General features: G+C 33.4%; 1 protein-coding gene across 6 annotated transcripts in view; it reads right to left on the bottom strand.

The window, feature by feature from the left end:
• Positions 1-13,003, bottom strand: part of ROBO1 (roundabout guidance receptor 1) — a 1,126,854-nt gene that overhangs the window by 964,826 nt on the left and 149,025 nt on the right. For all 6 annotated transcript variants that reach the window (XM_025449655.3, XM_049104797.1, XM_049104795.1 and 3 more), the window contains exon 2: positions 8,700-8,836. In XM_025449655.3, the coding sequence (XP_025305440.2) occupies positions 8,700-8,787 (88 nt within the window). In that variant the 5' untranslated portion in view covers positions 8,788-8,836. The remainder of the gene's footprint in view (positions 1-8,699; positions 8,837-13,003) is intronic.

The following is a 13,003-nucleotide window of genomic DNA, read 5'->3' as shown; positions in this document are numbered from 1 at the left end:
TTTACATAAAATAGCTTTGAGGAACATGAGGAATCTGTCAAGCTCAATTTCTTTCCATATATCCTATTTCATTGATTCAAAGATACTTTTTCTCCCATATTCTGACTCTGAATTCTTATAGTTCATGGCATCTCACAATCGTTATGAGCCAGACAGCAGTCATTGCCCATGATGTGATTACTTGTTGATAACTGTTTGTACTGTTGTCATTTCGATTGAGTTCTATGCATTATGGGGGACCACGAGTTTAATTATCATTTTAAATGTCTTCCACAAGTACACTATAATTGACCATTGTCAGTAACTATAACTGTTACTTGAAGCTTAGAAACAAAATTTCAGAAATAGATTTGATATTATTAAAGGAAATATTTATTGTTGGAGGAATCCTTGCAGATCTACATTTTTTTGTGAAGCAAAAATTAAGCTACTAGAGAAAAGAGGATACAATATGTCTAAATAGAATATGTCTACTTTCTGAGAAATTTCAAAAAGATTGCTTTCACCCACCAAATTAAATGCAAAAGATATTGTTCCTCTAGGAGGGATGTAAAAAAGAACTTTAAAGCATTAAGAGGCTGGTCTTATTAATGCATCACACAAAACTATACTTAAGACATTGCTCAAGGCTTAAGTGCTAGTTATATTTTTCCTTAGCCATACATTATGGCATATCTTACGATCATTGTCACCTTACTGTTGGTGACATTCAGTTTCTTTAAAGAACATGAAATCAGCTATAAAACACTTTTTATTCTACAACTATTTAAAAACCACAATTTTCTCATCATATTAAAAAATAAGAATCCAAGAAAATAAAAAAATATATGTACAATGGAAGAGATAAGAATTTACTACTGTCACAGGTTCCATGGAAAATGTACAACCCAGTAGGCAATGACATACCAACAAGGATGGCAGCACAGGATTCTGGGCACCTACCCTCAGCTTATAGTAAGAGTTATACCAGGCTCATGCCTCTAATTTAATTCCATGTCATGCAATGGAACTTTACAGAGTCAACATTAAAATAAAAGTGAAGGTCCATTTCCATAGAAAAATGAGAAATTATATATTTCTGTAGAATGATTTTCATATGCAAGGAATTCAGTCATCTGTATATATACATAGTATATATGTAGTATTATACTATAGTATATATATAGTATACTATATATATAGTATTCTAACTAGAGAATGACTGTTGATATCGATGGTAAAAATATCATAATTCTTATCTTTTATGAGGATTAAAAAATTAACCTCTATGTCAGTCTGGATATATTAATCAGACCTATATGAATAATTTAGAATACACACAAATACTTTTGTATACACACATATATAAATACATATTTAAATTTATGTATTTACATACAAGTGTTATATATGCTTATGTAAGCACACATAAGATGCATATCATGACACAAATTCATGTATATGTATATAATGTCATATCTTCATTTTCAAAATTTACACAGTGGATTGGAGAGAAGTTCAGTTTTTATGCTTTCAAGGTTCACGCATGCATTCAACTTTTCATGTTGAAGTATTTACATTTTCTTTGTATTTTAATAGTTCAAAATACTCATTTTGCTTATTAGTTATTTAAATGTAAGAAATGATTTTCAAAGCCATTCTCCCATGTGAAAACATGGCAGAGGCTGGGTCTGTTTATACAACAAAGGACACAGGCATGTAGACAGAAGAAATCCACAAGTAAAGAGAAAGAATAAATGAATGCTCACTAGGAAATCTAGGGTAAAGATTTGAATGAAGTAATGACAGCCTCTCAGGCAAACAGAATTTTTTACAAAAGGCTTTCTCTAGCCTCAGGCACAATTACAAAAGCTGTACCATATAGCCTCTATCACTCATAATCTGGAAAAGTGCCTCTTTCTATTAACCAAGCAATAGAGGAGCAAAAATTATTTATACCAGCCCATATGAGGCACTCTGTTTGCTGCAATGCATTCGGATGGCTTAATTAGGTGGATAGTGTGGCACATGAGGTTTTACAAGCCAGGTTAATCACAAAGGCCGCGTCATCAAAGCAGAGTAGTCATGGGCTCTACAGCTAGATTACAAATAGGAGTTTCTTCATTGAGTGTCTTGTCACTGACTGTGTCTGTTAGTTTGCCTCCATCTACTTAAACAATTAGATAAAGCCTCACACTAGTAGTCCAAGGCTAATAAAGAGCCATGGAATTGAGTACAGCTGGCAATTTCTCCAGTTATTAAGATCTCATCTTCTACTGAGTGGTGGTCTCTAGAAAGTAAGGAATGCATTTTATTTTTTTTTAAATATTTGTTCCCTTTCAAGACCCGACACACCTAGCCATAGATTTTCTAATCCTATTTAAGACCCACAAACACACAAAAACTTAGAACAAAAAACAAGGTTACATCACAATGTCAACTGATTTAACAATCAAAGAATTTTAAAAATGCGTTTTTGTCAGTAGTAATATAAAGGAAAATCCCGATAAACACAATGACACTGAGAGAATAAATGTTATATACCAGATTTGTTAATAACCACGTACTCTACAGTTTGGTTATAGTACTCCTATTCATCTTCTGAGTGCTAAATTTAACTTGGCAAATTGTCCAGAAAAATTCTAGTAGTGTTCATATATACACAAGAGACAATAGTCTATATAATAATACCTATATACATTCATTCATATATATGTATATATGTTTATATACTCGTAAATAGATATACATTCATATATATGCATATATACATACACACACGTATGTGTGTATGAATGACTCTAAATAGCATTATAGATAACCATTTTGAGCTTAAGTCCAAAAAAATGACATATACTACCACACTCATATATTTTTTACTTGATCTCTTAAAATAATTATATATTGTAAATCATTTAACAATAAATATGCATTAAATCAAATCATAGTGTAGCACTCTATGTCCACCTCAATTTCATTAATAACACTTTCATTTGACCATCTTCCAACAATGAATCTTAGGGTCAATTCTTGACTCTTCTCTTCCCTTCCCTTCCCTTCCCGCCATCCCTCAGTTTTTCTGACTCTCTATCCATGTTTTGCAAATTTCATTTCCTTCTCTGTTGCCTGATCTCTACCCAGGATTCTGCCTTTTTTTTCCTGTAATCTCTTCCTGCAATTACTTATCCATTTATCAATGAACATTGAATGAATAATTTCTACATACTATTCTTTTTGGTATTGAAAATACTTTTGAAAAATTCTAGGAGTGTTTTCCTGTATTCTATCATAACGATAGCTTCTTATAACTAGCAAATTAGAATAATAATAGATTTTTCATTATTTTATCTGCTCCAGAAAGACAATTTTTTCCTACATTTACATTTTTACATTTAAAGCTTCTTGGTGTAGTATAAAGGCTCCTCAAGATTTGAACTTCAATCTCTCCGGACTCATCTCCAAACATCCCTTAATATGCACTTTTCTTTCAACCAAATCATACCAGAGTCCTTCTTCTGATCTTCATAACTCTGTCTCCTGGCATGAGCCTGGGATTTTCTCTCCCACTCATCCCTCTCCAAAACTTGTAAAACTAAAGTACGTAGCTTACAGTAAGTGCTTAACAGGTGTTAGCTTTCCAATAGATTCTTATTTTGTTGGTCTGCTCTGTGAATTCTGTGAGGTTTTCAAGTTGCCTGAAGGGCATTTGGCAAAGATCTTATTGTAGGATCTCACCCTTGATTACAGGTCTGTTTTCCCTCAATTGCATCTGTAGTTATTGTCCTGCTACAACCATATTTAGGGATTGGGCTCCCATTAGTTACAGAAAATGTGCATCATTAATATATTATTCTAATTTGGACACAAATGCCCAGACACTTAATGTCTGAATAAACATTTCATTAAGGCATGGTCAAAATTTAGGAGAATTTGTACTAATTAGGCAAAACTAAATGTATTTTATAAAGTAATTTTAAATTACATAGGTTAATTTTCACTGACCTATTAGTATAATACCTTCCTCCAGTGTGAACAATCATATTTCTGAGTCTCTAATATTACTATGAAATAAAAATAGCAAGAAACAGAGGTAAAAAAGGAAACCAGCAATGGTCTCAAATATGCTCCCCCAAATCCTTGAAATATCGAAAAGAATTATCTTCAAATACTTTTATCCCTCTCTCATGAGACACCTTCCTCAGAGAATTAACGTTTTTTTAATGTACTCAACTATTTAGCAACTTAAATTTTGTCAAAAGCAGTGTTTCTCAAATTTTCTGTGCATTAGATTGATTTGGGGTATTTATAAAACTTCAGGTTTTGAGGCTACAGATCCAGGCTCTCTCTGTTTCAGTGATTCTGCCAGAGGCCTAGAAAACTTTACTTTCACTAAACATTTAAAGTGCTTCTGAAAAAATAATCTATGGGAAATACATTAAGAAATAATTCTATAATCACACAGATTTGTCAAGTAACATATAAAGTCATATCACTTTTATTTACTCTTTTATATACACATTTTTTTTTACTTTTGTTTATAGTAACACCTCTATTAATGTATAGTTGAAAGAGCTAAGTAACCTGTTAAAGTACTTTGTAGTTTACTTTTTTTTTACTTTGTAGTTTAAATGCTATATTCTAATAGAAGAGACTTTTTAAGTTTTTAAAATTAATTAATTTCTGAATAGTCAATCCAGCTAAAAAAAAAAATCAAACTGCCTATGAACAAGTAATCTTTATAGACTGAAAAATCATATGTATTTTCCTTATCACTGCCCATGGATACTGTGCTCTAGAAACTAATAACAACCATTGGAAAAATCATGCTTGTAGATAAAAATCTTTGGAGGATGTGTACATGCAACATTATTAATTAAATAGTATACTCCAAAGGAATCGTTTGAAGATTCTATCACATTTCCGTTTCAGAAATACACTTTCTATTTTATTTTTTTACATTTCAAAGGAAAGTTTTAAGATCTGAAATAATTCCTCAAATCTATTTAAAAACCTGTTGGGCATGTGAAAAATAAAACACAAAAATAAGTATATATGGGAATCGTTATATATATAATTATATATATTACGTCTAGATTTTATATGAAGAATTCTTTATTTAAAATTTATAATTTCTCTATAGATGATTCAAATCCAAATAATACGTAGCTCCTTGCAATTACCTTCCTCTGGGTAAAACAGCAAGGTAATGAAGTGATGGTGGATGGGTAGGTGGGGAGGGGAAGCAGTAAATCATTTCAGACAATTTCACACTCAAGCCTTGTTGACATGAGGCAGGGCAAAGGAAATAACCCTGTCAGCACCTGCATCTTTAATGAGGGAAAATGCTGCTGCACGTGTAGAGAAGAGAGAGGAAAAAATAAATCACGTTTAACTTGAAAGTGGGCTGTCGGATTTATTCAAATAGAAATACAACCTTGTGTGTTTTCTCCTCCTCATATATTTCCACTTAAAATCTTTCAATACACACCCAGAATTCAACATCGTTTTTTATTTTTAACCTTGGTGTTCTTCAAAGTTTCAATTCAACCCACTATATGCGAAATGTAGACTTTTAAAACATATCATTTAGCATTTGTCTTTCATTGTCTTCTGACATCTGTTGCAATCAGAGGTGGATGTTTAAAATGTAAAGATGGGAATCTGTCAGATTCCTTTGTAGGAGAGATTAAATAAAGATGTGGCATAGCCCAGATACAGCAGGCTATTTCTATAGCCTATATAGGAGATAACCACTGTTGGCTTAAGAGTACTTTATATGTAAATAAGAGATGAGGTAAATTGACAAGAGAAACATCTAGCAGTGTTTTTCATTCAGGGGCAGGTTTTCAGAGGCTCTACACGCAATGAAGGGCAACCTCTGGAAATTGTTCGAGTGGCCTAATCATTCCTAGAATACACCTTTTAATTACTTCTTTCTTTTAAAATTGATTTACTAAAAAAAAATGATTTACTTTCAAGCAAAAGTATTTCTTGATTTAAAATGGTAAGTAATTTCTAGGCACCTCGCTGACACACCAACCACTTCCCATACAATATTGTAAATACACAAAAATGTAAATATGATAAAACATAAGCAGTTTTTAAAAAGCATTATCTAGAGAGACAAAAAAGAAAATTAAAAAAAAAACACGAGAGCTGGGTAATCCATCAAGCCAAGCATTATATTCAAATAATATTTTAATATTTAATTACACCAAGTAACTAAGTCACAGCTTTACCAAACACCTCTTTATTATTGTGGTAATAAAATAATTTGCATTATGATGGTTATTTGCATTGTTTTTTACTTTGTGCCCTGAGGCTATATACACCTGTCCCTGTACACACTTCTGTTCATGTGGTAAGTCATCAAGTTAAGTTCTAGAGACTGCTTACTTCTCAGTTTTTCAAAACTTATTAACGTTTTTTCATCTATCTGCCTTTGAAATCAATTTCTTGTGAAGGAGAATATTCTTTCGTCAAGGTGAAGAGTGAAAGTAAATCAGGTGAATGAGAAACTGTTTCTTCAAAAATCACTGAGATGGATCTTCCCATCTCTGCTCACTCTAAACTCCACTAGCCTCACTCCAGGTCCAGGTCTCTACTAAACATGAGAAAGCTAAAAGCACAACAGCAAAAGGAATCAGGGCCTCAGTTCATTCTAAGATGACTGGGGGGGGGGGGGGGCGGGGGTGCGAACCTGAGGCTTACAACTCCTTTCAGGAGGTTTATAATCTCCTTAGCCTGAAACCAACCATCCTGGGGGCAGGAGTTATGAAAATGGCTTCCCCTCTGCAGGTGTTCCTTTTGAAATGCTAACAGTATATTTCCTCTGGCAGGTAAATTACTTTGAAATAATTCTTGAAATCTGTGGTACAGAGCAAGATGGATAATTTTATGCAACCCCTTTCAATACTCGTATTTCTTTTTAAGGTGTTGTTCCAAAACAGGCCCTGAGTTACTAATCTGTCTGACATATTATTAACTAATTGATAACTGATCACCTCTGAAACCAATCTATATATTGTATGAAACAATAAATTCATTTATTTTAAGCTCTCTTTTAGTTTTAAAAATGCTTAGCTATAGGATAGTAATTGCAGAGTCTCGACAAATTTTAGGCCTAAATGTTTACATTGATTGGTCTACTTTGGAATGACACAATATCCTCTTGAATGGAAAGGTAACTTTATATTTCATACATAAACCTTACTTCTTTCCACCACATACATTAATGGATGTATTCCTTCTTCCAGGTATCTAGGTAAAGATGATTCAAGACACTCCTGCTCATTTTGAGATCTGACCACCTGCTGGATAACTAGATCACGGATTAAATTTGTTGACTTGCAACAGGTACTGGCTGGCCAGATAAACAGTTTAAGAATATTTAAGCTGTATGTCTACCTGTATGTGTCAACAGTCATGGTTTTCAAAACATTTTCATACAAATGCCCTCTTTACCCTAACAATTTGAAAAACGGGTTATTTTGTACTTAATTTGCATTTTTTAAAAATGCATATTTTTCATATTGTCAATCTTTGACATTTGGTCCATTCACTAATTTTAATCAATACTCAACAGAGTTCTGGCAAGAGAAGGGACTGTAGCAACAGATTTAAAAAAAAAAAAAAAAAACTTTAGTAATTTCAGTAGTGTATTAAGTACAAAGTAGCTAAATGTACTTTGCTACACCAGACTAAATTTTCTGTATACTTTCACCTTATGGAAATGCTTTTAACAGATATAATTCCATTCCTTTTTTCACAGCTCCCTTACCTGCCAAGTCAATGTATCCATTTTAACCCAGCAAGGGAAAAAAAGTCAAGCCCATAGATGTTTTAAGAATTCCATTTCATGTGTGGATACAAATGATAATTACATACAGTTGCCAGATATTGAAATATGACAGTAAAATAAATAAAAATCAAACTTCAAGGTTTAATTTAATGAAACACCATATGCCACTCTTTTATGAATAACTGGTCTAAATTATGATGACCAATTAAACCTATCTAAATGAACTACAATTCATTCCCATAGATTTAACTAGAGGAAAGTTGACATCTTTTCATTCTTGGATCGATATTTTTTCTATTTTCCTGTACCATAGCATTGGGTTTAGTTAATTTCCCATAAAAGAGGTTAAGTAAAGCTTTTTGCCGCTATGTTATTCTAGCATCATTAATAAAAGTATGACTTCAAGGAAACCAGTTTCTAACTTCACGGAAAACAATAGTAACTATGGCAGCATGTTGCTTTTTTTATTCTGACATTGTTCAGCCTGTTAATTAACATGTCACTCCTCTAAAGGCTTTTCAGGTTTAAATACTTCACTTGTTTTGATGGTCCTTTTCTACAGTACTAACGTGAGTTGTAACTGCTTTTCTTTTTGTGTCACACATTTCTCCCCTGCTATAATTGCTCTTCTACCACTCCAATTCACTAAGTTAATATAATAACTCTTTACATGTTGCAGTTATAGTGAATATTTGTCAAGTTCCTCACTTTCTCTAGGGAATTAATAAAGTGCTCTGTATTCAAGCATATTTGATCCCTGAAACATATCAGCATACACACTTAAGAAACCATTCACACAGACTTACAAGTTTGAAAGCAAATGAACAAATTTGACTTAAAGACATACAGTGAAAAACAAATTTAAAGCAAAAGAAAGTGCAGTGGTCATGATTTGATAAAACAAATGCATGGCACTTACCGGGAATAAGCTGCGCCAGGAACAGGTGATCTTTGGACAAGCTGAGGAGTGATATTATGACCAAAAAAGGAACATGTTTCCATTTCATCTTTGTCCCTTCCTTGCATTACACCCAGCCAGTGACAGATAGGCTTTATCTGGAAGAAAAAATAAATAGCAAATTATTTGTTAATAGTTAGCAAATAATTGACTACAGATAGTCTTTATCTATATTGAGATAAAGACAGTATTAAAAATATTTTGTGAAAAATTACAGGTCAAATGCATTTGAAATACCATTTTTTCAAGATGATAAAACACAAATTACACTGAATATATCTTAGGCTATATATTTTGAACAAATATAGTATTTATTAATTTTGAAATTGCATTTTCAATCAGACATAATTAGCAAATAATTCATTGGTTTTCTATATCATTTAGGCAATGCCAGATAAATGTTTCTATTTTCTCACCAATTTAGTGATTTCATCAGGTCTAGAAAATATTATGGTTATTCATTCTCTAAGTAAATATTTACAGACAGCTTATAATGAGCCAGTCAACCATGCTACTTTGAAGATAGAACAGAAGACAAGACTAAATATTCTCTCTTTATTCAAGTAGATAAACAATTTGAGGATATTTTATATCAATTTATAAACACATTAAAATTTTTTGTACATGTTCTATTTTGAACAAAGTATGCTGTATGAGTCATGAAGGACCAAAGAAATATAAAATAGTGCCTTGTAGATGATGACTTTCACAGATGGCAGAAAAAAACTACAGGAATTCAGGTGGAAGACCAATCAGTTTTGCTTCAGAGAACCAACCAAACTTACACTAAAGATACATGGCATTTAAGTTAGATTTAGGAGATAGGAGGTAGATAAACATGTGTTCACTTACTCAAAAATACATAAATAAATCTAGCACAATAAAAAATGTAATTTGTTGCCAAAGAAAAAGAAAGTTCTATCAGTCATTTTGTGACACTCAGAGTGCCAGCTGGAGAAAAGGATGACCTAATTGATTCTGTAGGTTTATCTACACAAAGCTATTATCAATTTGTCCAGTTGAGCTGAGCTGTCCTTACTTTATTACTTATCACTGTACAGTTAATTGCCAAGTCTTCCTTTAGCAGAGCCTCCTAATCCTCCTGCCAGACACCTACAATCACTGAACATATAAGATATTTGAGGATTATTTCTTCTCTTTAAGAATTCTGCAAACCACTCTTGTCTGGGCTAGAACCTTGCCTACAGAGAAATACCCTTGCTACTGTAGGTCCATATTTGTTATCCTTTTTCCTTGTCTTGGAGCCAATGCCTTTGTAACCCTCCTTACCCTGGTATAGTACTCATAAATGACATCATATGTCCACAACATTATCTTCCATGTATTATCTGTTTTAAGTGTCAAATGAGAGTAGAAGGTAGATTAGATTTCAGATAATCACAAACCTACATGAACAGTTCCACTCTTCAATCCATACTATGTAGTTGTTACCATATAAAAAGGCTCCTTCTCAGAGTAATCCATTAGTGTTTGCTTATAGTCACATTTTTCAGTGATATATAGATGATTAGTTCTTCCAGAGAAAATGTACAAATACACTGCATCCTAGTAACTTCTGCTTGACTGGGTTTCCATATAACAGTCACCCTGTCATCTTGGCTTCTGTTTGCCTAGGGATAGTTTCATATTCCTCCTCACTCTAACGTTTGATTATTATGTGCGTCTAACTAGGCATCAGAGTCCCTGTTTTGAGATAAACCCTAGATCTTGTATTCTATTTTTTTAAGATTTTATTTATTTATTCATTAGAGAGAGAGAGAGAGAGAGAGACAGAAGCAGAGACACAGGCAGAGGGAGAAACAGGCTCCATGCAGGGAGCCGACGTGGCACCCGATCCCTGGTCTCCAGGATCACACCCTGGGCCGAAGGTGGCACCAAACCACTGAGCCACCTGGGCTGCCCATAGATCTTGTATTCTTTATATGTACCTGAGTAGTTTTGCCTCAGCTTTTGATGTAAATAAAAGAAAATATGAATCTAGAAGCTGTTTATAATTTGCTTATTATTTGAACATTTAGAATTATTATAGTAGGTAAATGATACTTAAAGGATAATTATTGAAACTAAGATTTTCATATCTGTGGTTGGTTATATTCTAACAATTTTAATTTTTTTAAATTTATTTATGATAGTCACACAGAGAGAGAGAGAGAGAGGCAGAGACACAGGCAGAGGGAGAAGCAGGCTCCATGCACCGGGAGCCCGACGCGGGACTCGATCCCGGGTCTCCAGGATCGCGCCCCGGGCCAAAGGCAGGCGCCAAACCGCTGCGCCACCCAGGGATCCCCTAACAATTTTATTAATAATTCCATAACTTACTAGCTGCCAGTAGCCATCGATAAAATAAAGGCCTGTATCAAATATGTGCATTCTTCTTTTAAAATCAGTGAAATAGGGTTGCCTCAGTGGCTCAGTTGGTGAAGCCTCTGACTTGTGATTTCAGCTCAGGTCATGATCTCATGGGTAGTGAGATGGAGCCCTATGTCCAGCTCTGTGCTCAGCAGGGAGTTTGCTTGAGATTCTCTCCCTCCGCCCTTTCATCCCACTCGTGTGTGTGCTCTCTCTCTCTCTCAAAAAAAAACAAAAAACAAAAAACAAAAAAACAGCTTTTAAAAAACAATGTAAAACCAATGCAATAAATGCAATAATCATAAGAAAATAAACCTGGAAGGAAAATTATTTTTTATAACTGGTTGAACTCCTGCCAGGTATATTAACAAGCAGATATTTCAAACTTCAAGGATGTTTTAGTATATTCATAAAACCAAATTTTATTAGTTAAGGACAATTCTGTGACTTTATATGGTGAGTGGCTAGTACCATAGCATGATTTTAAGGTACAATCCACAAATCAGAAGTGGCAACTACCTTATTTGCTATGTACACAAATCATAATAGTTTGGAATTTTAATCTTCAAGAGGCCTGTCTAAAAATGAACGTACCCTAAAATTAACCCCTTATGTAAAATCACATCTTTGATATATTAATAATAAGACAACTGATTTTAGTGAAGAATGTGATATAACTGCATTTGGAGGCTGAGTATTAAAATACAGTAAATTCAACAACCACAAACACAACCCCATGAACGCTTTTCTCCATAGCTATATATATAAGTAAGGCCTCCCAGCAAAGTACTAAGAATGTATATTCATACAGTTTTGAATTAAAGAAACTACTATGACATGAGAAAAGAGAAAAAAATGTAATATCCTTTTCTGCTGTGAAATATTAGGCTGGTTATGAGGTTACAGAATTATTTAGTGTAATATAATGCTTTAAAATTATAATTTTGGTGGCTGGAGTGCCTGAATGGTGCAGTTGGTTAAGTATCTGACTCTTGGTTTTGGCTCAGGGTTGTGAGATCAAGCCCTGCATTGGGTTCAATTCTCAGCATGGAGTCTGCTTGGGATTTTCTCACTCCCTCTCCCTCTGCACCCCTTGCTCATGCCTGTCTTTCAAATAAATACAAAAAATCTTTAAAATGTAACATACATATATATATTTATATTATTTTGGGGGAATAATAAATCTATGGATGTAATATAGTGCACTATTTTAAAAGCATAGATGGCAATACTAAATTTTTGGGTATGATGCTCAGCTCCACCACTCAGATGTTGACTTTGGGCAAAAAAAATTAAGCTCTCTTAGTCTCATCTTTCTCAAATATAAAATCTGAATAATAACAATAACAGCTACATCATTGGGTAAGATAATATGTATGGGGTGTCTAAAAGAGTGTCTGTTTCATCACCTGATATCTAATAATGTTAATATCATCATGACTCCCAACTTCAAATAGCATCCAGTGGGGTTCCTCCAGGGTGATGATGGAACCAGTCTTAGATCTGTATTTACATGTTGCTTCACATTTGAATAGTGTCTGCTTTAGGTTTAACTTGTAAGACTTTAGGGGTTTTGATTTAGTTTAATGAACTTTTTATTAAGTTAAATTTATATATGTTAAAATGAACCCATTTACAGTATAGGTTTAAATTTAATAAACATATAGAGCTAAGTACTGACCACCCCAATGATGATATAGATACTTTCCATAGGGCCCTTGGTGTTAAAAGGTAATATGTTATATACATATACTTTGCATGTATTTGTGCTGCTATTGTACATTTTCATATAAAAATAAATGCATTGCTTGCCTGCTTTTAGGAGGAGGATTGCCTTAAAGAGAGTTTTTAAAATACATATTTTGGGAAAAGTCTGTTCTGCTGACTAATAATGA

Source organism: Canis lupus, chromosome 31 (genome assembly GCF_003254725.2).
Source record: "Canis lupus dingo isolate Sandy chromosome 31, ASM325472v2, whole genome shotgun sequence".
Classification (NCBI taxonomy): domain Eukaryota; kingdom Metazoa; phylum Chordata; class Mammalia; order Carnivora; family Canidae; genus Canis; species Canis lupus.
This window is presented reverse-complemented; position numbering and strand designations above follow the sequence as displayed.